The 23,322-nt window shown below is 50.1% G+C and overlaps 3 protein-coding genes across 15 annotated transcripts; 2 read left to right on the top strand and 1 right to left on the bottom strand.

Moving 5' to 3' along the window:
- Nucleotides 1-9,279, top strand: LOC131185749 (solute carrier family 2, facilitated glucose transporter member 11-like). 8 transcript variants are annotated; one of them, XM_058158572.1, is made up of 12 exons: nt 1-152; nt 2,273-2,371; nt 4,114-4,274; nt 4,661-4,785; nt 4,986-5,115; nt 5,210-5,358; nt 5,717-5,904; nt 6,253-6,363; nt 6,458-6,559; nt 6,756-6,828; nt 7,929-8,056; nt 8,906-9,279. In XM_058158572.1, exons 1-12 carry the CDS (start codon nt 87-89, stop codon nt 9,104-9,106), a joined length of 1,533 nt encoding a protein of 510 aa, XP_058014555.1. In that variant the 5' UTR covers nt 1-86; the 3' UTR covers nt 9,107-9,279. The 8 variants fall into 8 exon arrangements, with proteins under 8 accessions (XP_058014555.1, XP_058014558.1, XP_058014557.1 ...); XM_058158575.1 differs by having other exon boundaries at nt 8,910-9,048; XM_058158574.1 differs by lacking the exon at nt 6,458-6,559 and having other exon boundaries at nt 6,253-6,325; nt 8,910-9,279.
- HSCB (HscB mitochondrial iron-sulfur cluster cochaperone) lies at nt 9,083-11,856 on the bottom strand. Of its 2 annotated transcripts, XM_058158584.1 has the most exons (7): nt 11,675-11,856; nt 11,479-11,575; nt 11,194-11,283; nt 10,961-11,105; nt 10,497-10,544; nt 10,133-10,250; nt 9,083-9,427 (listed from the first exon to the last, which is right to left on the bottom strand). In XM_058158584.1, exons 1-6 carry the CDS (start codon nt 11,854-11,856, stop codon nt 10,159-10,161), a joined length of 654 nt encoding a protein of 217 aa, XP_058014567.1. In that variant the 3' UTR covers nt 9,083-9,427; nt 10,133-10,158. The 2 variants fall into 2 exon arrangements, with proteins under 2 accessions (XP_058014567.1, XP_058014566.1); XM_058158583.1 differs by lacking the exon at nt 9,083-9,427 and having other exon boundaries at nt 10,002-10,250.
- A 75-nt stretch (nt 11,857-11,931) lies between these two features.
- On the top strand, nt 11,932-23,246 carry CHEK2 (checkpoint kinase 2). Of its 5 annotated transcripts, none has more exons than XM_058158569.1 (14): nt 11,932-12,184; nt 12,294-12,418; nt 12,839-12,986; nt 13,759-13,849; nt 14,120-14,228; nt 16,022-16,075; nt 16,343-16,404; nt 16,835-16,934; nt 17,899-17,985; nt 18,139-18,302; nt 18,674-18,789; nt 20,797-20,882; nt 22,410-22,490; nt 23,039-23,246. In XM_058158569.1, the coding sequence occupies exons 1-14, from the start codon at nt 11,932-11,934 to the stop codon at nt 23,123-23,125; spliced, it is 1,563 nt and encodes a 520-aa protein (XP_058014552.1). In that variant the 3' UTR covers nt 23,126-23,246. The 5 variants fall into 5 exon arrangements, 4 of the variants coding, with proteins under 4 accessions (XP_058014552.1, XP_058014551.1, XP_058014554.1 ...); XM_058158568.1 differs by having other exon boundaries at nt 16,019-16,075; XR_009152219.1 differs by lacking the exon at nt 23,039-23,246 and having other exon boundaries at nt 16,019-16,075; nt 18,674-18,850; nt 22,410-22,462.
- Nucleotides 23,247-23,322: the final 76 nt, after the last annotated feature.

The raw sequence follows: 23,322 nt of genomic DNA, 5'->3' as shown, positions 1-23,322 counted from the left end.
CGAGGAGGAGGAGGAGGGGCCGCGGCCGGGGCCGGCATAAAGCGCGCTGCTCCACAGGCTGCCTGCGTGTAACCCAGGCGGCTCAGATGGCAAGCGCGGAGCGGCAGCCGCTGGTCCGCGGGGCCGGAACCCGCCGGAGTCTCCGGCACCAGGTGAGGTGGGGCGACCTCCGCTGCTCTTCGGCGGGACGGCGCTTAGTTGCTTTCCGAGAGGCTGGGAGAGCCTCCCTCTCATTTGGCTGCGGGTTGTCCGGGAGCTTCCAGCCCCGTTCCCCGGCCGGCATCGGAGCCGTCCTGAGGCCGCAGCATTGGGGTTTCGCCCGACCCGCAGCCGAGTCCTAACCGAGGCTGGGAGCTTTTTTGGAGGGCGGTGGGGTAGACTTGGTCAAAGCTCCGTCCCTTTCTTTGATTTTTACCTCGCCTTTATGACTTTGTAAGTAATTCAAGGCAGTGAGTGAACGTACCTAAAACTTCTTGCTCCTCTTTTCTCCACCACAACAATCCTGTGAGGTGGGCTGGGGCAGAGAGAGAGAGAGAGGGGGGGGGATGTCCCAACGTCACCCCGCCTTCTTTCGTGGCTAAGATAAGATGGGTCTCTCGGTTTCTAGCACCTTCATCACTGCTGCGCACCAACAGCCTAAGTGCTGAGCTTCTCTTTGAGACCTAGATAGGTGCCGTCTCATTTTGCACCAGCGTTAGCCCAGCGTAACCATGTGCTGCGCGAAGAAATGCTTCCCGTTATCCCGGGATCAGTCTGAAGGAGGGAAAGGGTATGCCATTTTCCCATCCTGGAAATATTTCTTCCTTTCTCCCTCCCTCTAGTATGCACATCTCTGACTTGCTGTCTTGTAAGGAAAATCCCCCCCCCCGCGCCCCATTTTCTTAAAAGGAACTGTTGCAGCCCTGGATGATGTTTCTTTCCCTCTCTCTCAACTTAATCGTGTATTTCTTCAGTTGCTTTTACCAGACCCCTGCCAGAGAAAAGGGATGTGCCTCCAGATGGATAGAAATAGTACTTATGGTCTTTGGGGCAGAGTAACTATTGCCTCTGCATTAAGGGAAGCCGGATGCTGGAAAGAAGATCGAGTGACTTTAGACAATCCACCTGCATTATTACAAGCAGGTGTAATGCAGGGGTGAAATATAGCAGGTTCTGGAGAACCGGTAGTGAAAATTTTAAGCAGTTCGGAGAACTGGCAAATACCAACTCTGGCTGTCCTCAGTGTGGGGTGGGAATGGAGATTTTGCAGTATCCTTCCCCTGCCACACCCACCAAGACACACCACACCCACCAAGACACGCCCACAGAACCGGTAATAAAAAAAATTGGATTTCACCACTGGTGTAATGGGATTGTTGTCTGCTCTTGGGAAGATGGTTGCTTGAAATGCTGAGGGGGCAGGGTAGCGGGGTGCATCGAAAACTTGCTGGTTATCAGGGCAGTGATGAAGCAGGCCTCACCTTCAGTTTTGGCTTCTGCAAATTCTCCATGGGGTTCCCTCTGCATCATTTTCCATGGATTAGCCAGGTGGAAAAGATGTCAAAATGAGTTTCTCTGTGTTTCTTGGGAACAGCTGAAGCTTTGGGGTTTTCTAACCGGAATACCTCTAACTGCTACCTTCTCACTTTTTATCCTTTGAAAAATATTCTAGCTGGCGGTAAAAGGGAGGCTACCTTCACCTCCTGTTCTGCCTGCCCTCTGATAATTCCTCCACCTCGCTCCCCCAGCCAAAGGAATTTCTCACATGTATGAAAAGGCAAGATATTTGGGTGTCCCAACTTTTAGTCTAGACTGATCCAGGAGAACTACTATGGGAAGGAGTATGAAGGTTGCTGCTGAGTAGGAAAAAAAACGACCACAAAAATTGGGAAAAGAAATAATAGCATGATCTTCTTCTGCTGATCAGTTGCTCTGTTTGCTTGTTTCTGTTTTGACTTATTTGGTTAACATTTAATAATGTATTAAAAAAATTACTTTCTTATTGGCTTTCTACTTTGTGGTTCAGACCTGAGGTTGTTACTGATGGTCCACCCACAAGCTGTGATTTCCTTCTTCTGATGCTTCTTTTTTGGCTAGGGAAAACAATAGCTCAAGATTTTTATAAAAGGCTTACCCTCCGCCATCCCACGCACCCACTCACGGCTCCGACAATCTTATGCTCTGCCGAGGCCAAACATCTTTTGCTTGAGCTAGAATGGGCGCTCAGGGTTGCCAGTTTCCCAGTAGTCCGGCCCTCCTTGACCATAGCATTTGGGACTTCCTCTTTCTATAGCTCCCAACCTGGACCCTTCTTGGTACTGTGTGTGCAGCTGGCATTGGAGGGACCTTTCAATATGGATACAATATTTCTCTCATCAATGCCCCCACTCAGGTAAGACCTCCAAAGCATCTTGAAGGGCTGTTTGTGGCTGCTCTGCTGTCGATTCTTCTCTTCACACTTACCCAACTCAGAGAAAGCAGGGTGGAAGGGGGCATGAACCAGCATAGACTTTCCATTGTCCACGATTTATTTGAAAAAGGCTCCGTGTCCAGCTGGGTTGAAAATGCCCAAGGGCCATTGCCTGATGATGAAGAAAATGGCAGGAGATATGGAATGATTGCCAGGACCCACATAAGTGAAGCTCTTCCTGGATGCAAGAGACGTGGTCCCGGAAGGTTTGGCCGCAAATATCTGCCACATTGGCAGGAATATTGTGTGGGCATCACTAGCAGGGCAACTGAACCCCTTTCTGCTATGGTCCCCCATTCAGGTTCATCTAGCCATTTTGGGGGAGAAATGCCAAGCCACGGGATGCCATCCTTTCCCAGATTAACACGTACTCCGCCACCCCCAGCATTACTTGACAAGCCGCCTGGAGTAAAGCTCAGAGCAACAAAGCCAAATGGGTCTGGTGCCAAGGCAGCTGACACTCTTCCTGCCTCAGCTGATTCCCTCACTAATTAAACTGCAAGATTGATTTAATGCAGTGTTTCATGCTTCCTAAGGCAATTAAAAACAAAAGTAACCATGGAGGGACAACAGCATGTGCTAAACACATGCGTATGCATAGTTCACACGGAGATGGAGACTGACAGGCTGAGCTGCAGCAGTTCAAGGGACCAATCATAATACAGCTGGATGGGACCTTGGAAGTTTTCTAGTCTAACCCTCTGCTTAAGCAAGGAGACCCTATATCCTCTGCTCCAGTTTGTTTGTGTGTGCCGGCCAGGACCTTCCGGGCCCACTGGAAGTCAGGAAATGGGCCATTTCTGGCCTTCAGAGGGCCTCCAGGGGTTGGGGAAGGCCATTTTCGCCTTCCCCAGGCTCCTAGGAAGCCTCTGGAGCCTGGGAAAGGTGAAAAACGGGCCTACCGGGCCCACTGGGCCATCATGTGCCAAAAGTGGGGAGACCGCAGGGGGGGTCGTGTGGGCATGTGTGGGAGGGTGGGGCGCACTGAATTGGGGTGTGGGCACACACATGCGTGACCCCCACTTTTGGCACGTGGCGGCAAAAAGGTTAGCCATCACTGGCCTATATCATTTCAGATAGGTGGCTAATAAACAGACAATTCACAAAACGGCACTGAAATCCAGAGGCTGCCTCAGGGCTCTTTCTGTGAGACGCATCTAGCAAGCCCAGAAAATGCAGGAAGAGGGGCGAGGAATCTCCTCAAACAGGCCTTCTGCAGCCAGGACCTCTGGAGGAAGTGGAAGGAGTCCATGGCCATTCTCTACCCACTGGGCGCATAGCATGCTAGATCTTTCGGTGGCAGCTGACTTTTTCCCTGAACGCGTTTGCAGGCATCTCTAGCCCAGTGTTTCTCCATCTCGAATATTAAGAAATCTGGGGACTCCACCTCCCAGAATTCCCCAGCCAGCAGGTGGGGCATGTCAGAGATCAGGTCTCCAAGATGGGGAAGGAAGCAAAGAGGCGGATTGTAACAACTCATTTGGCCTTTCTGACAAAAGAGTTGTGCTGCTCTGCTTCTGATCAAGGGTGTGTGTGTCCGGCCCAGGCAGCCTATGTAAAACCCTTAGCTGAGGAAGAGTGAAGCATTTGACCCATACTGGCAATGGGAAGTGGGCAGCACCACCGTTACCACCACCCCCATTATTCTCCTTTTGGGTTTTCAGCACATCCACAACTTCCTCAATGAAACCTGGCACAACCGTTACCGGACTGAGCTGAGCTCCAGCATGTTGACTCTTCTCTGGTCCACCATTGCTTCTATTTTTTCCCTAGGCGGGTTCTTTGGGGCTCACCTTGGGCCCATCATGGCTGGTTGTCTGGGCAGGTGAGCGAAATCATTCCTAGAGGCATGCTTCCTTTACTCTTGGGCAATTCTTCCTCCTCCAAGGAGTTGGAAGGAAGTGGACAGGCCCGTCTGTCCTTTGTCTTTGCCTGGCCTGACTTGAAATTCCCTGGGAACTGCCCCGTTCTGGCAGGGAAGAGACACTCCAGGGATGGGTTTCATGCTGTGGCTGGAGGGGAAGGGAGCCTGAGCAAATGGCAGCCATGCACCAGTCCCTGCAGGGAGGAAACCACCTCTCTTTGGAAACCCAGAGTCGCCACCCGCTTTTTCTGCTGACCAACCTTCTTGCAGCCGTCAAGACCTGTTCCGGGGGGGTCTCCTCCTTTCCCTTCTTCAGTGGCTCTTCTGACTCCCTTCTCCTTTGGCAGGAAAGGAGCTCTGCTGATGAATAACCTCCTTGCCCTCTTTGCTGCTACCCTGATGGGGGCCAGCCTCCCAACAGGGCTCTTCGAATTGCTGATCATTGGGAGGTTTCTCATCGGAATGAATACAGGTAAAGCATTTGGATTTTGTCTCCGGAGCCATCCCTAGTTAATGAATCTGTTGCTTCCTGGGAGAGACCCACCTGCACCAGGTGTGCAGTTCATGGAGGACAGTGGCGCTTTCTTTCTATTAGCGGCAGCCTCTCCGCTACAGGTTCTTTCAGAAACGTACGGGAGGAACCCTGCCCCTTCGACCCTCTTCTGTTTTCAGGCATTGGACTCTCTGTGCAGCCTCTCTATATAGGTGAAAGTGCCCCCAGACACCTTCGAGGGGCCATGGTGATAGGCAGTTCCATCTTCCTGACAGGAGGTGTTTTGACCGGGCAAGTGATGGGTCTAAGGTGAGTGTTGAATTCTGGGTCGCTGAGGCCCCAGCGCAGGGACCAGTTGGCTTGCTAGGGGCCTGAAGAGCTGCCTTTGTGCTGCTTCCCACAGGGAGCTGCTGGGGGGAGAGGAATTCTGGCCCTTCCTGCTCTCGAGCTGTGGCCTGCCTGCCATAATCCAACTCCTGAGCCTTCCCTGGTTTCCAGAGAGTCCCCGTTTCACATTATTGGACCGAGGGGACGAGACCAAGGGTGTCAAAGGTACAGTGGGCTGTGGCCTTTGGCAGCCATGCCTCCCAAACCTTCCAAGAGAGAACTGGGCACATTTTTTTCAGGCCAGGGAGCAGCTCCAAGCCAGCAGCTCCTTCTGCCCACCAGGGAGTTTTAGCCAGAAAGAAAGGCTCCTGAATCTCGCCCTTGTCTGCAGGACAAACTAGGGGTGGGAGTGCTCTGGGCAAATCAATCCCCATCCATCTCAGTAGAGTCACAGCCAGGGAGGAGAGTGGCAACTGCAGAAGGTGAACTCAATCAGAGGTTCCAGATGCTTTGCCTCCTGCTGGACCTGCCAGGTGGGCCTGAACACCCCTGCTCCAGAGGCTGAACCCTGTTTTCCTCCCAGCACTGAAGCGCTTCCATGGCCCTCTGCGCTACCACAAGGAGCTGGAGGACATCCAGAGAGAGAGGTTTGCCCTCCAAGGGGAGAAGGCAAAGAAGCCCTGGGAGCTCTTTGCCGACCGTAGCATCCGCTGGCAGCTGATTGCAGTCATCTGTCTGACCATGGGCCAGCAGCTCAGTGGGATCAACACAGTGAGTGCCAGGGCACCCTTTGGCAGGAGCCTCCATCCAGCTCCTGCCACAGGCAGATTCCCCGACAGCTTGGAACCAAGAGCAGGTTGGGAACTGTCCACATCCCAGTTGCGTGCTCAGCTCTTCCATGCAACGGTTGCTCTCCAAGCTCCTCTGGCAGAGATAACTGGGGGCACATAGCAGGTGTGGGAGTCGGAGCTCATTGGCAGCAAAGTTCAAAGGCAGAGCTCAGGCTGTGCAGTTTAGTTACAACAGAGCTATTCCCTGCTGGTGGTCCCATTGGCAAGCAAAAACGGGTATCCTCTTGCAGCATTTTCCCTTCCTCATTGTGTTTTTTTGTACTTTCAGATTTACTTTTATGCCAGTTACGTCTTTGCAGAGACGGGGATTCCCCCCGAGAAGATCCCCTATGTCACTTCAGGTACAGGGATGTGTGAATGCCTCACTGCCCTCACCTGCGTAAGTAGTAGAATGCAGGCTTTCCGTCTGGCCACAAAGGGGTTCTTTTCTCACAGTGTGAGCAAGTGGCTTTACTCTCCTCCTCTTCCTGCAGGGCTTGCTAGTTGAATCTTTGGGGAGGAGAGCTTTGATCCTGGGAGGCTACTGCCTTATGATGTTTTGGTGCATCATCCTGACCATTTCCCTGACCTTCCAGGTAATTGGGGAACCTAAGGAGGTGAGCGTGCCCATTGCTCACTGCACCCACCTGCAGGAGTTTTTGCAGCAGTGGTTGTAAATGCTGACCGTCACCTACTACTGGCATAGCACTAGCAATGCCACCACCTCCTTGGCTCAGACTTTTTCCACTAGTTAGGAAATACGTAACCTGCTGTCCTATGCTTTCTCCTCAGATGTATGCATGGGCACCATATCTGAGCATAGCTTGCATATTCGCCTTCATCTTGAGCTTTGGCCTTGGACCAGGTATTCCTTTTTATGATTACGGTGAAATTCACACATGCAAACCTGCAGGGCCCGACAGTTGACTGTAGAGACTGAGGTGGCCTACCTTAAGTAAGCCATGTTTGCAAGTGGATGTGGGGAGGGGGAGACCAGGAGCTCTTGTTGCTTGTGTTTTTTCAGCCTGGATAACACATCTATCTTCTATACTCTTAGAATCACCAACCTGGAGGTACTGCATGCACCCATTTATGCTGGTCTGACTATAATAAATATTTGCTTTTGCATGCTTGCCTAAGGAGTTAAGAGGTGGGTAGGGAATGGCCTTCCAAGGTGTTCACTGGCCGGATGGATTTACACAAGATGTCTTCAGACACCTCCATTCAAAAATTTTTCTGACGAGCCCAAGGTGGCAGCTATTGAAGTTCTTCGCTCTGCTGTGGAATAAAAAAATTAGCTTCATCCATCTTTCTGCATAGACTTGAAGACTCGAGGGTGAAATGCTCCCGGTTCAGACCGGATCAGTCAATCCAGTAGTGATGGTAGCGGGTGGTTCGGAAAACAAGTAGCAAAAATCCTTGCCCACCCACCATGCCCATACAAATGCCCGCTTGCCACTTCTTTCTGGCTCTCTCGCTTTTCCCGCCCAAATGGTAGGAATAGGTTGTAAAAAATGCTTTTAAAAGGTTAAAAAAAAGGCTGACGATCACAGCTGAGCCGTGTGATCGTCAGAGCCTTTTTTTACTTTTAAAATCATTTTTTTACAACCTTTTCGGCCAAATAGGTTGTAAAAAAATGCTTTTAAAAGTAAAAAAAAAGATAACGCGCCACAGCTGATCACCCCCCCCCCGTTCAACTTAACCCATGCCTCCTTTTGACATGCACTGGGTGCGCACAACACGTTTGGCACACAGTGTGCATGCGCAGCCAGCGAATTGGTAGTAAACCAGTTAAGTTTTCACCGAGTAAACTTCCCCCAACAAGCAAACCCATAATCTGTTAGCTTTCTGCTTTGTTCTACCATGCCTGCCAGAAGGTTGAACTAACCTATGTCCTCTGCACTGTGCCTCTTACATAATTCACCACGTCCACTCCCTCTGTCTAACAAGGGCCCCTTCCTTCAGGTGGTGTGACAAGCATTTTGACGACCGAATTGTTCACGCAGTCCTCACGCCCTGCCGCTTACACTATTGCAGGATCAGTGAGCTGGCTGAGCTTCTTCACTGTTGGCATGCTCTTCCCCTTTATTGTGGTAGGTTGGTCCTTTCACGAGACTCTGGTCCCAGCCTTGTGCTTTGGACTATCACTTGTGGTTGACTTCATCCCCAGCTGAAGCTTCCCAGGGGTGTGAAGGAGTTGACATGATCAAAACACTTCCTCTGCACACCTTCAGAGGAAACGACACTAGGGCAGGGGGTTGGACTAGAAGCCCTCCAAGGTTCCTTCCAGCCCTATGATTCTATGGCTCTATACTTTGTGGAGATGATTTTAGATATTTGATTATCAAAAGGTGGTCCAAGTTTAAATAACATTCAGCCTATGATCATTCGCTTTGCCAAGTCGGGCATAAAGTGAATTGAAGCTCACCCCAGTGCAACCAATCTGGTTCAGGCAAGATGTTTCCCTAACGGTCAGTCCAAGTATAGTTTGGTGGGCGGACCCCTCCTTCCAGCTGGGTGACTGAGGTGGTACTTACTTTTGTTTCCCCAAGCATTCCCCCTCCCACAGTTCATGGCACTCTGTCACTGCATAGCAACGAAGCACAAGGAAGCATAATGAGGTGGCGGCTGACAGGAGGCCTGAAAAAGGCTATGGTGGAAATTGTGCCATCTGTGGGCATCTATGACCAGAAAGGTTTTGGTTTGGGACAGCCAGATCTCCCTTCTGCTCTGTTAGAAGCTGCTCTTAGTATAGAAGTTGGACAAGCAGGTTAATGAAAACGTATTTGTGAAATAATAATGACCAGGACAGGAGGCTTGGCTGGCTATAGCCAAAGACTACAGTTAACACTGGTCCAACTTCCCCAGAGGGGATGGGTAAAATGGAGTCATTGCAGCTTTTTGTGGTCATTCAGATTTTAATTTTTTGCTTTTTTCCCCAGAAAGGCCTGAAGCAGTACTGCTTCATTGTGTTTTTGCTAGAATGCGGCGTGGTGGCCACTTTCATTTTCTGTGTCATTCCCGAGACAAAGAACAAAACCTTTCTAGAAATTAAGAGAGAATTTCGCAAGCTCAACTTCAGGAGAGCCAAAGAGCCGGAGGAAGAATCGCACGAGAGACAGCTGCTTTGCCGGGAGGTCTAAGAGCTGGTTTGGAGTTGGGCAATCGGCGGCTGGGTCCAGAGGAGCTGCACCACTCTGAGCATGCCAGATACCCAGGCAGACCCTGGCAGAAGGCAGGGGAGTCTGTGCATCGAGCATATCCCCCCACCCGGCTTCTCGAGAGCAGGGCCTGCTCAATAAAGGGCTGCTTTTCACCTGGCTCCTGTCTTCGCATTTAGAACATAGCTGAGCTGTGCCAGTCAAGGGGATGAAATCAGGAAGAGCTGCTGGTAGGGCTGACATGGCAGCTGACCTCCAAAATACCATTCACCAATCAGATTTGTTCCACACAGTAGGGACGTGCTAGAAATAGTGACAATTGGGAGAGAAAATCAAGAGGGAGAGGCTCACATTGGGGAATACATGTTAGGGTAATAGCACTCCATATATAATACGTTATTTATAACATGGGAAGCTCTTCGCTAGTTAGTTCTCTGGGCAGAATAAAAACTCACAGCATTTTAATTAGGAAATCATGAAGGAAAGAAAGAGGCTTATAAAATATGCACAACTTGGAAAAAATGAAGTTGTGAGAACTCCAGTATCAGTACGAGGGGACCCCGCATCTTGTTTGTAGTCCTTGAGTGAAGCCAGTCTTCACCCCTGACATGGCTTCAGGGAACATGCGACAAGAAACTTTCCTCAACCGTTTTGGGCAGGAGACCACATGCAACCTCTGTGAATCCACCCCAGCATGCTTTAGAGTTCCCAGCTGCAGGGAATAAGGGGGACGTCCCCGCTTCCCTGCACTAAAGCCTACCATCCTGCAGGGCAGTGAAAAATCTCTCCAAGCATGGTTGGGCCACTTCTGCCAAGAGAGATGCAACAAGTAGGCACCACCACAAGTGGCCAAGCGCCTTTCATATACAAACCGAAATGGATCCCCAGAGCGCCTTTATTTTGATTTTTGGGCTCCCTCACAGGCAGCTTCTCAAGCAGAGAACAAGGTTGCTTCCTGCCCACCCCCCTTCCCTCAGTCTCCAAATGTCTCCTTCCTTGGTGGCTCACAGTGTTGTCCTAAACAGGGGGAGGGATCAAGAAGGGGCTTTCTTTTCCTTCACCTTCTCCTCTAGGTTCGCAAAGTATTTCATTTTGCTCAAGAGTCTTCTGGCCTTGTGAAGGTCATCTGGAATTACAAGACCAGAACAAGCCTTAAAAAGTTAACAGTGATTCCAAACTCCACCCCCCCCGGGGGGGGGGGGGGCTGTACTACGCTGGAAAGTTAGGGGAAAACTTTGGAAAGGAAGTCAGGAGAAATGGCCATTGTTAAGGAAGCTGCATGGTTGTGCGGAGGGACAAGAGTGGAATGCAGCTGGCCGACTGGCCTGCAGTCAGACCGGCCAACGCTCCAGCGGCCCACCTGGCCTCCTACCTTGCTCGAAGGCCCTGCTCACTTCCTGCACAAGAGCCTCTTGCTTTGCTGGAAGAGAAAAGAGGAGGAGGAGGAAACCATGCAGCCTTTGGCCCAGTGGTGAAATCCAATTTTTTTTAACTACTGGTTCTATGAGCGTGGTATGGCAGGGGAAGGATACTGCAAAATCTCCATTCCCTCCCCACTCCAGGGGAAGGATACTACAAAATCCCCATTCCTACCCCACTCCTGAGGAAAGGATACTGCACAATCCCCATTCCCTCCCCATTCCTGAGGGAAAGATATTGCAAAATCTCCATTCCCACCCCACTCTGGGGCCAGCCAGAGGTGCTATTAGCCGGTCCTCCTAACTACTGAAAATTTCCGCTACCGGTTCTCCAGTAGATTTCACCCCTGCAAGTTCGGCCCCTCTCGCAGGGGAGCTGAGAGGAGCCTCCTCTCTCGCCGCCCAGGCTCCCACCGACCTGCCAGAAGGCTCTCCAGCCCAGCCAAGCTCGCTTCGGAGTCCGCGGCCGCCAGCTGCTCGTTCAGCTCCAAGACTTCGGCGAGGAAGCCGGGCTCGGCCTCCGCGTCGCTGCCCGCCGCCAACTCGACTCCGCGCAGCTCCAGCTGGGAAGGGGAGCAGAGAGGCGCGGTTCAAAGGAGGACCCCCCCCCCCTCCGCCGCTCACACCCCACCCCCGATCCCGTCGCCTTACCAGGTAGAGGCCGCGGCTGAGCGGGCTGCGGAGGGTGCCGTAAGCCAGGTTGATCAGGGCGGCGTGCTGCTCCGAGAAGCCGCGCTCGGCCTGCAAGGCACGGGGAGGGTCACGGCGTCCCCGGGGGTCCTCCAGCCCAGGGATCTCCAACCTTGGCCGCTTTAAGCCTGGCGGACTTCAACTCCCAGAATTCCCCAGCCAGCCCTCCAGGCTTAAAGCGGCCAAGGTTGGAGAGCCCTGCTCCGGCCCAGCCCCGGCGTCCCGCTTCCCATTACCGGCTCCCACCTGCGGACGGCGGCTGAAGCGGTCCGGGTGCAGCGAGCGCTGCAGGGCCAGGAAGCGCTGCCGGAGCCGGGCCAGGTCCAGGGAGAAGCCGCGCGGGCTGCAGGGAGGAGGGAGCGTCAACGAGCGCCTCTTCTCGTGTGCGTCTCCCCCTCCCAGCCCCCCCCAAACACGCATGCGCCCCCCGGCTGCCCCTCACCAGCCCAGCACCCCGAAGAGGTCCGCGCGGGGCTCCGGCGGCTGCAGAGCGCGGCACGACGGGCAGAAGCCGGGCCCCGGCGCCTCCGAACCCAGCGGGGCCCCGCAACTCCAGCAGCGGCGCCCGGCCGCCTGGGATCGGGCCCGACGCGGAGGCCTCGCGCGCAACGCCCGCCGCCACATCTGCCCCCGTTGCTTGACAGGCGGGCGGGCGCCCCGCCCGCTTCCAACGCCCCGCCCCGTCTCCGCGCAGGCGCGATGAAGGTGTGCCGCGGCCGCGGCATGTCCCGTCGGGATCCGTCGCCGCCGCGGGCGAGCGGGACGCAGCCGAGCCAGCCGCCGTCGGGCTCCTCGAACAGCTCCTCCTCGGGCACGCTCAGCTCCCTGGAGACGCTCCCCGCGCACGACCTGCCCGCCATCCCCGAGGACCAGGAGGAGGGCGACGCAGCGGAGGAGGCAGCCCGGCCGTGGGGGCACCTCTTCGGTCTGGCCGGGGGCTTCCTCGACTGCGGTGCGTAGGCGGCCGCGGGGGCTTCGGCTCGGGAGGGACGGGTGGGCGGCTGGGTTTGGGCGTCCCTCTCCTGACCGGGCTGACCGGAGCCGCTCTTCTCCCCGCCCAGTCTGCCTGAAGGACGAGTATTGGTTCGGACGCGATCCCGGCTGCGACTACAGCTTTGCCAGGCTGGATCTGCCCAGGGGGGAAACCTACCGGCAGTACAGCAAGAGGCATTTCCGCATCTTCAGAGTAAGGCCCGGGGGGGGGAGGGAGGGGGGCTGCCTCGGTGGTGAAATCCAATTTTTTAAAAAACTACCTGTTCTGTGGGCGTGGCGGGGCTTGGTGGGCGTGGCAGGGGAGGATACTGCAAAATCCCCATTTCCTCCCCACTCCAGGGGGAAGGATACTGCAAAATCTCCATTCCCTCCTGGGGGAAAGATACTGCAAAATCTCCATTCCCTCCCCACTCTGGGGCCAGCCAGAGGTGGCATTTGCCGGTTCTTCAAACTACTCAAAATTTCCACTACTGGTTCTCTGAACTACTCAAAATTTCCGCTACTGGTTCTCCAGAACCTGCTGATTTCACCCCTGGGCTGCCCCTTTGGGGCGTTGGGTCCGCTACCTCCCTCCGGCCGATGGGAGCTGACCAAAGTTTCGTCTTCTGCTAAGGAACCGGGACCTCGGGGCTGCTTTGTGACTTACCTGGAAGACCAAAGTGCAAACGGGACCTTTGTCAATGACCGTGTGGTGGGCAAGGGCAGGAAGATTCCTCTGGCCCATGTGGCCAAAATTGCCCTTTCACTGCCCCACAACAAAGGTAGGCAGAGCTTGCTCGGCATGCCCAAAAGCAGGAGGCATGAAAAACCTACTTTTGTGATCGGCACACAGCACCCCTTTCAACATTTGTTCTCTGGGGCAGTAGATCCAGAGCAAACTCAGAAGCGGTCTTTCACTCACCTGGCACGCCTCGCATGCTCAGGGCTGCACACCCCACCCCACTCTGCCCCAAAGCGATGCGGCCTAAACATAAATGCATGCCACAGGCGCTCCAGGCTAGAACCCTGCAGAGAGTGTGCCAAGCCCTACTCTCCGAAGTGATTGAGGCAGGGCCTTTGCAAGACCACCCATTTCCCCTTCAGGTGATCCAGTCCAGGGCATGCAGTCTAATTGTCTGGGGCTGGATCCCCGGGCAGCAGGGTGCTACAAACTCTGCCCTGCTCCTCCCACCCACACAAACTACCCCCTGCCAACTACATTTCCAAATGCCTGTCTAGGAGAACAGGAGGAAGTTCTGACAAGATACTCAAGGCTTCAGATAGTGTTTGTGATTCCCCCACTAGCTTTACGGAAAAGGGGTGAGGGTATGAAGTAGACCTATGGTTAGATATTTGGGGGTAAAACCAGATGGCCACAATTTGCCTTGAATATTTCTGCATTTGATGGTTTGGACGGCCCCTGAAGATAGCCTTGCCCTTTAGCCATTGTCCACATTCAGCCACATTTGCAGTATGGCATGGCAGCGGTTGGGTGGTTGTGCAAAGGAGCATCGTCGTTTGTAACAGGGAGTGCCCTCTCTGCTGCCTTCCCAGTGTTTGTGTTCTCTGACTTGGAGGTTGGGCATCAGCTGGAATACCCCAAGGACATGCAGAAGAAATACATCGTCTCAAAGACACTGGGCAGGTTGGTCGGAGGTTGGTTGCTTGGGGGTCAGGTTGGTTTCAGTGTGGGTCTCCCTCAGCTGCTTCAGCTGCTCTCACACTGTCTGGGCAGAATAGATCACAACAGAGAGCTAAGCTAAAGCTGCCCATAGCCGTCCTCTCACTGTGGGTCTGCCCTTGAGTCTCCCCTGGGCCCATGGTGGTGGGGTGGGGGGCAGGAGAGTAAGAACAAGACTGCTTCAGCATCTAGGTCTCCCATACAGCAGCATTTCCTTACTTCTATTTCTGTTAGTGGGGCCTGTGGAGAGGTGAAGTTGGCCTTTGAAAGGGACACCCATAGGAAAGTTGCCATAAAAATCATAAGGAAATCAAAGTTTATGACTGACGTTTTGCCAGAAACGGTAAGTCGTTTTCATTTTGTTTGTACCCTGGAGTATTGCTTCCCTAATTTTAACATATTGGTTGCTCCCTGACTTTTTATATATATAATAACCCGAATAACCAAAGACCTACATACAAACATATAAAAACCCGAATAACCAAAGACCTACATACAAACACCCACGAAAATCTCAGAAAACATACATACATAAATACATACATACATATATATATATATATTTCTTTTCTGAGGTTTTCACGGGTGTTTTATGTTCTTCATCTCTCACGTAAAATTGGAGTGTCTTGGCGACGTTTCGATGAATGAGACTTCGAAACGTCGCCAATACACTTCCAATTTAACGCGGGAGAAAACCCGAATAACCAAAGACCTCCATACAAACACCCGTGAAAACCTCAGAAAACAAATATATATATATATATATATATATATATATATATATATATATATATATATATATATATATATATATATATATATATATATAAATACACACACACACACACACATATACACACACACAAACATTTAATACATTAGTCATTCCTCCTTCCGTGTGACTTCTCGGTGTTTTCTTCATGGTTCCATCTTTTTGTTGTTACTTTTTTCTTCATTTCAATTTAATCTATTACAATTTTTTTCACAAGTACAATATTGTAATTATACCATTTTCTTACGTAACTATCAATTGCTTATGTATATCTTTTTTCTAACCAATGGTAAAATTGATCCCATATCTTAAAATATTCTGAATCCTCTCTTTCTTTGATCATCAAAGTTAATCTATTCATTTCTGCACAATCTAAAAAATTTTTAATAACTTCTCCTTCCAGGGGTATTTTCTGTGTTTTCCAGTTTTGTGCAAAAACAACTCTTGCTGCTGTTATTACATGTATAATCAAATAAATATTTTCTTTACTGGTTTTCTCTGGGAGGATACCCAATAAGAACAGCTCTGGTTTTAAATCAGTCTGTTTTTGGGTCATTTTTTCTAACCATGTCTTAATTTTATTCCAGTAATTTTTAGCTTCCGAGCATGTCCACCAACCGAACGTGGAATTTCTCTGTGTGGCTGCTCCCTGACTTTTGATGTAACATGTTTATGCATTATTTGGCTGGGTGTTTGTGGGCTTTGTGTAGCCTCAATGCCTTTTATTCTCTCTGTGTGTATTTTTCATTAGAGGCTGATGCAGGAAGAATATGTTGATGGTCTATTATCTCACTCAAACCCCTTACCTTGAACCTTGAGCAGGGGTGTCAAACTCATGTTGTTGTCCAGGACTTTTCCTCCCCTTCACTAAACTGGGCGTGGCCAGTGTGTGATGCATCCGGCCCGTGGGCCGGAAGTTTGACAGCCCTGACTTTGAGGGAACCACTTTGTAAGACCGAGGGACTTAAAATTTCATCGAAGTGCATAATTTTTCAACAAAGCTCTTAAACTGCCCCACTGCCAATCCCCCCAGCCACTCAGTGGATGGGTAGAGCCCTGTAGAAAATGGGCAGTAACAGATTCACTGCACAAATAAGCTTCATTTACCAGCCTCTGTTCTCATTTTTTAAGGCAAAGATCTTTTTTCCAAGAGCTCCTTTGTCTGTCTGTCTCCCCTTTAAACTTAATTTGCAGTTCAGCACAGACATTTTTATTTATTTTTCCTCTGGTTTTTGCTTCATTACAGCAGCCACTCTTACCACTATCTTGGGCCCTGTTTTGTTTTGAAAATTGCTTCCATTTAAAGAGATGAGTTCGATCTGCAGGGGTGACTTTACCTTTTGATGTCTATTGTTTAACAGCAGGACAAGCCCTTTAATGTTGAGACAGAAGTGGGAATCTTGAAGAGAATCAACCATGTGAGTGACACTTAAAAGCGAATAGCATATTCTGTGCTGGTTTTGTTCCTCTTCTCTTTTGATTGGAACTAAGTTACTGGTAAGGTTTCTGGAGAAATTTATTCATTTTAAAAAGACTGATTTTTTTTAAGCATACTTAGTCAGGTGACACGTATCTGTATGAATGGATTCACCATCCCTCTTCTTAAAAGCAAAACAAAATCGCTGTTTTAAATGCTTTTTTTTGCAAGAGTCACTTCTGAATATTGTCTGTCTTTTTCTCCACAGCCCTGCCTAATCAAGATAATAGATTTCTTTGAAGGAAAAGACTTTTACATTGTGTTGGAATTGTAAGTTGTAGTTCTAGGTTTCTGTCTGCGACTCGTTGCCATTCAGATGAGAATCTGGGATTCCCAGAAACCAACAATATTTAGAAGATGAGCTGGTAGTATCTCAAGGCCCAATTAACTGTATAAAGTAGAGCCTTCTATGTCCAAATGCTGCTTGAAGGCTTATCTTGGAGCTGATTTTGGAGGTCCAGGTGAGGTGTCTGATGAATGATCCCTTGATCGCAAATGCTTGCAGCTCAAACAACTCTAGCAAGCCAGGAAATTGATCAGGTCATCTGGCGTCATCTGCAAAGAACCCCCCCCTCCCCTTCTAATTTCAATCTGAAGAGTCTACCTTTCCTGGTTAGCTCTGGGTCTCTGTGCATTACCTTGACATGTGCTTCGCAGGAAGAAAACAAAGCCCTTCACCTTCCCTCTATAATCTTTTCAGGATGGAAGGTGGGGAACTGTTTGACAAGGTTCAGCGACCAGCCCGGCTGAGTGAAAGAACTTGCAAACTTTATTTTTACCAGATGTTGTTGGCTGTGCAGGTAATTGTGACAAACACGAATTGTATTTTCTATGGCATCTGCTGGGTTTGCTGTTAGAGGTGGGTTTATGCTTTGCATTGCATCAAGAAGAAATGGAGGGGTTAGCCCATGGGGAACTGTCAAAGAGGCATTTCATGGCTTTAAGCTCAAACAGAAGTTAAGTAGAGCTGTGAATAGCAGTGAATGGTAATCAGCAGACCACCAAAGCTTATAAATAAACCATGTCAGTTTGAATAGGCGAACATATGGCACGCATGCCACCTGTGGCACATGGAGCCCTATCGGTGGGCACACAAGCTCAGCTCCGGTCAGCTGATTTTCGGGCCTTCTGGGCCACCACGAAGTAGGGAAACAGGCTGTTTCCTGCCTCTGGAGGTGTGGGGAAGGCCCATTTTTTGCTCTCCCCAGACTCCAGAGCCTCTCTAGGAACCTGGGGAAGGCAAAAACAGCCTGTTTGGCGATTTCCGGTCCCACCGGAAGTTGGCAAATGGGCTGTTTCCGGTCTCCAGAGGCCCTCCGGGGCGGGGGGGAGGCCATTTTCACCCTCCCCAGGCTCCAGAGCCTCTCTAGGAGCCTGGAGAAGGCGAAAATGGCCCGTTTGCCGATTTTTGGTCCCACCGGAAGTTGGCAAATGGGCTGTTTCCAGCCTTCATGGGGATGGGGAAGGGCTTTTTTCGCCCTCCCCAGGCTCCTAGAGAGGCTCTGGAGCCTGGGGAAAGCAAAAAACAGGCCTACCAGGCCATCACGTGCCAAAAGTGGGGGGAAGCGGGGTGCGGGGTGCATAGAATTATGGGTGTGGGCATGCACATGCATGACCCTCCCCCCCTCGCGCTCCCCCTGCTTTTTGGCAAGCGATGGAAAAAAGGTTAACCATCACTGGAATAGGGGCTACCAAACTCCTGTCTTTCATCTTTTTAAAGCCTATTTATTTCATGATTCTTCCCCTTTTTGGTATCCTGCAAAGTATCTTCACAAACATGGCATAATTCATCGGGATTTGAAATTGGAGAATGTGCTTTTATCATCTAGGGAAGAGAACTGCCTTGTCAAGGTAGGTAAGGAACTGTCTTCCACTATATGCAGATTCATTTTATATCAAGTTAAGAGGGCAAAGTAAGATGTACATTTCTGATGAGACTCTTAACAGGCGCAGAGAAAAGTCTAATTTCAAGCTCTGAACCGTTTCCAACTTTCCTTGTACAAGATTACAGATTTTGGGCAATCCAAGATCATTGGAGAAACTTCTCTTATGCAAACATTATGTGGCACTCCTGACTACCTTGCTCCGGAGATTCTACATTTTGCTGGAACAGCTGGATATGGACGGTCTGTGGACTGCTGGAGTCTTGGAGTGATTCTCTTTATGTGGTAAAAAAGTTTAGTATGGCTGGTAAAATACTCGGTTTCACATCCCATCTTTCACAAGAAGTACTAATGCTGTACCTTGGTGTAAACTCGCTGAGATTGGAATGTCTGGATGAGTTTTCCCCTCCCCCTTGCTCCCCAGGATCGCAAAGCATAGCAACCCCAGACCAAAGTACAGATCTCTTTGGCATTGCGACCTAATCGTTCATGGCCAAAGGGTGACCTTTGTTTTAGGATTTACAGCTACAGTTGTCATATTTCATGTGACCTGGCCAAAGGCGGCTTTGAGGACTAGTAAAAGTGGGGCATGAGCTTCAGTTGTCCCCGTTATAAAAGGAGTAAAGCAGGACATTTCTGTTCTTCTTTTTGCTCAGTCTTTCTGGCTACCCACCTTTCTCCAAGAAAAGTGCCCGGCTGTCTCTGACAGAGCAGATCACCAGCGGCAACTACTGTTATGTTGAAGAAGTATGGAAGGATGTATCCAGAGATGGTATGGCAGTGCTCCCCAAGGAACTGGGACGACACAGAAACAGGGTGTATGTGGGGAGAGAGTGAGTTTGACTACTTTTGGGGGACCAGTCAGCATGCCTTTGTCTTCACTTTTGAACTTGCCCAAACGTTTGCGGGCTTCCTGGCCTTGAAATCCCATTGCCTTACACACTGTAAGCCGCCCTGAGTCTTTGGAGAAGGGCGGGATATAAATGTAAATAAAAAAAAAAATTCTGAGTGAACCTCCAAGGAAGGGCCCTGCAGAGGCACCCAGGCCTCTCTGGCCTGAAGAGAGCTGACCGGGAAGCTTAGACGCTGCCATTGATTAGTACTGTTAACCTTGAGAAGGTACCAAGATGGGGAAGTCTCATATCAGGCACTGGGGAGGTGAAGCTGAAGGAGAATGGCGAAGGACGATCCAGAGTGCCCCTCTGCTCGCTCTGTCGGTGGCTTTGGGGAGATTGGCAGGAGCTGCACTTGGAGACACTCCAGGGAGGGGTAAATGCTCCCGGTTCGGACCGGATTGGCCGATCCGGTAGCAATGGCGACAAGTGATTCAGAGAACCGGTAACAAAAATCCCTGCACCCCGCCCATGCCCAGCCGAGCCACGCGATCGTCAGAGCCTTTTTTTTTTTTTTACTTTTAAAAGCATTTTTAAAAGGTAAAAAAGCTGAAGCCTGCTAGGCAAAAAATGGGGGGTGTAGGCAAAAAATGGGGAGGTCATTTGAGAGAGAGAGAGAGAGAGAGAGAAAGAGAGAGAGGGAGGGAGGGAGGGAAAAGGAGAGGAAGAAAGGACTACAAACCTGGCACTAGACGCAGCTTCAGAGGATAATCCAGGGCTGGAAGAGACCTGGAGGTCTAGTCCAATCCTGCTCCAGCAGGACATTGTTAGTGAGTTTCTGTCTTTTGATCCCCCAATCATAGCCATGCCCACCCAGTAACATGACCCTCCAACAAGCCACGCCCACAGAACCTGTAGGAAAGAATTTAGATTTCACCACTGACTCCAGGGTAAAAGACAATATCTTCACCAAGTTTAGTTTCATTTCTGCAGCTACAGGAGAGAGAGAGAGAGAGGACTTCCATGTTTAGATGGTACAGAAAGGTGAGGAAAAGAAGTAGAGGTGTTGTCTCAACTGATGGGGGATCTCTGATCCTTTCTCTCCCGTTTTGGGCTCATGTTTACAGAAGGTTAATCATGGTATGGTTATTTTATCTATGCAATTTGGAGGCCAAATGACACTGGACAATTTACATTTTAAAAGCAAATAATACAGATGAAACGGAAAGTGTGCATCCAGAAGAAAAACCATATAAACAAACCCCAAAGCCCAACCACGTGGCCTGGGAGCACAGCCAAGCGTTTAAAGACTTTCATTGGGGGTTGGAGCTGCTGTTCCAAAGGGTAAGACAGGCCCCCTAGATCCTGATAGATGGCATTGTTTGGGCAAGGGGATTAAGTTCTCAGTTGCTGCCACAGTTCTGGGACAAGGAAAGCCTCCATCAGCAGCATTTATGCACCATAGGAAGGAGGAGCTTCCCTGACTTGACAGCAGGGGTGAAATGCTCGCGGTTCGGACCAGATTGCCTGATCCGGTAGCGATGGCAGCGGATGGTTCGGACAACCAGTTGCAAAAATCCCTGCCCACCCCCTGCACATGCCTAGCTGAGCCACATGATCATCAGAGTAGTAGTTGTTGTTTTTTTACTTTTAAAACCATTTTTTCTTTGGCTGAAAAAATGTTTTTAAAAGTTAAAAAAAAGCCTCTGATGATCGCGCAGCTCAGCTGGGATCATCAGAGCCTTTTAAAAGCATTTTTTCTACTACCTCTTCAGCCAAAGAGGTTGTAGAAAAAATGCTTTTAAAAGAAAAGAAAAAAAGTTGGCCACGCCCACCCGGTCACATTAACACCCCACCCCACCCCCATCAAGCCAGGCCCACATTACTGGTAGTAACAAATTTTACATTTCACCACTGCTTGACAGTCAGTTGTTTCCTCGTTGCAGCTTTTGACCTGGTTCAGAAGTTTCTAGTTGTGGACCCCACCAGGCGCTTGAACATAGAAGAGGCCTTGGAGCACCCCTGGCTGCAGGTAGGGGCCAAGCTGGCTTGCCTGTCTGCGAGGATCCTGGCTGCTTGTTGAGGGGAGGCAGGAGGGCGAGGAGGAGCGGGGTGGTGGTGGTCCTGCAGGAAGAGGAATGAGGCAGTGGGTGTGCCTGAGCCCTGTTTTGTATCAGATTCTGGCCCAAAGATGAAGAGGTGGCAGTGAGCCAAATTGGGAAGCCAAATCTGACCAAGGCTTCCTTTCCTTCTGTGGCCATTTCCCTTCTTTGCTGTGCTCCGTAGAATGCCATTTAATCAGAAAGGGACTCCTGTTGTTGCTACCCAAATGTGTGTACAAAGAACAAGGCGATGAAAGAAAATGCTGCCTAGAATAGAATAGAATAGAATTTTATTGGCCAAGTGTGATTGGACACACAAGGAATTTGTCTTGGTGCATATGCTCTCAGTGTACATAAAAGAAAAGATACGTTCATCAAAGTACAACATTTACAACACAATTGATGGTCAGTATATCAATATAAATCATAAGGATTGCCAGCAACAAGTTACAATCATACAGTCATAAGTGGAAAGAGATTGTTGATGGGAACTATGAGAAGATTAATAGTAGTGCAGATTCAGTAAATAGTTTGACAGTGTTGATGGAATTATTTGTTTAACAGAGTGATGGCCTTCGGGAAAAAACTGTTCTTGTGTCTAGTTGTTCTGGTGTGCAGTGCTCTATAGCGTCGTTTTGAGGGTAGGAGTTGAAACAGTTTATATCCAGGATGCGAGGGGTCTGTAAATATTTTCACGGCCCTCTTCTTGATTCATGCAGTATACAGGTCCTCAATGGAAGGCAGGTTGGTAGCAATTATTTTTTCTGCAGTTCTAATTATCCTCTGAAGTCTGTGTTTTTCTTGTTGGGTTGCAGAACCGAACCAGACAGTTATAGAGGTGCAAATGACAGACTCAATAATTCCTCTGTAGAACTGAATCAGCAGCTCCTTGGGCAGTTTGAGTTTACTGAGTTGGCGCAGAAAAAACATTCTTTGTTGTCCTTTTTTGATGATGTTTTTGATGTTAGCTGTCCATTTTAGATCTTGCAATATGATAGAACCTAGAAATTTGAAGGTCTCTACTGTTGATACTGTGTTGTCTAGTATTGTGAGAGGTGGAAGTATGGAAGGGTTTCTCCTAAAGTCTACCACCATTTCTACGGTTTTGAGTGTGTTCAGTTCCAGATTGTTTTGGTTGCACCACAAGGCTAGTCGTTTTACCTCTCGTCTATATGCAGATTCGTCATTGTCTCGATTGAGACCAATCACTGTTGTGTCAACTTCAGTAGCTTAACAGATGGATTGTTGGAGATGCAGTCATAGGTATACAGAGAGAAGAGAAGTGGGGAGAAGTAGGGCTGGGGTCTTCATTTCAAGCACTTGGGCTGATGCCCTTTCCCCTGCAGGTTCTGTCCCCTCTGTCCAGCCATTCAGCATCCCTCATTGGCCAGTGTGCATGTCGACTGTCCAGATTTAAGGGCTTCCCTTAAATCTGTGTTCACGTGTGTCCCTCATAGGATGAACATATGAGGCATACTTTTCAACAGTTGCTTACTCAAACACAGGACACGAGAGTTAAACCCGAGCCTCTGACTTTGGTAGGTATTCCTGACCTTTGCTTTTGTTCTTGAAGAAGGGACCAAGCAGTCCCGCGATTTTAAACCTGGCTTGCCAAACAACAGTAAATCCACGTCTGGCGCCCACGGGTGCCATTGAGCGTGGGCTACAACGGGCCATTTCTAATGCTGGGGGACTTTATTCTGTCCCCCCCCCGTGTTCTGTTTGAACATCTGAAGGCCTTTTGGGTGGGTGGGCTCAGCTCGGCTGGGATGGCGACTCAACATCCCCTTTGGCTCAGTCTCCGTTCCCACAAGGAGCTAACTGTCCTGGGCATCACACCACATGCACAGCTGAAAGAAACGAGGAGGGACAGACGGATGTGGCCTGGTGTCTAGTGAGGGCATGGAGATCCAGATCTGGGGGGGGGGCAGCTGTTCTTGGGCCCTCCCTAATCTGGCCATGGTTCTTGTTTTGGGACACGGGGTGTGTGTGTGTATGTGTTTGTGTCATGCACCAGCCTCTGGCCAGCAGAAAAGGGGGGGGGTTGCTCTGCCAGAGGTGACCGGTGGCTTCCACCCCTTTCCAGGGACTCCCAGACAGAAAAAGAGACTTCCATGATGATGATGAGAAGGCTGGACCTTCCAAGAAGCAGAAAGTGCAGCCCGGGCCTTGATTGCTCAACCCCCCCCTCCCCTTTTTTTATACACTGTAATAAAACTTGACACCCAGGGCTTTGATGCCCCTTTTTCAAGCCCCCCCCCTTTTTTTATACACTAATAAAACTTGAAGACCCAGCTGCGCCTTCCTTTTTTCCTTGCTTGCTTGCTTGCTTTCCTGGGCTGCACAACTCGGGTCAAGCGGCGGTTGAAT

Source organism: Ahaetulla prasina, chromosome 15 (assembly GCF_028640845.1).
Source record: "Ahaetulla prasina isolate Xishuangbanna chromosome 15, ASM2864084v1, whole genome shotgun sequence".
Taxonomy (NCBI): domain Eukaryota; kingdom Metazoa; phylum Chordata; class Lepidosauria; order Squamata; family Colubridae; genus Ahaetulla; species Ahaetulla prasina.
Note: the sequence above shows the minus strand (reverse complement) of the source record. Positions and strands in the feature narration are given on the sequence as shown.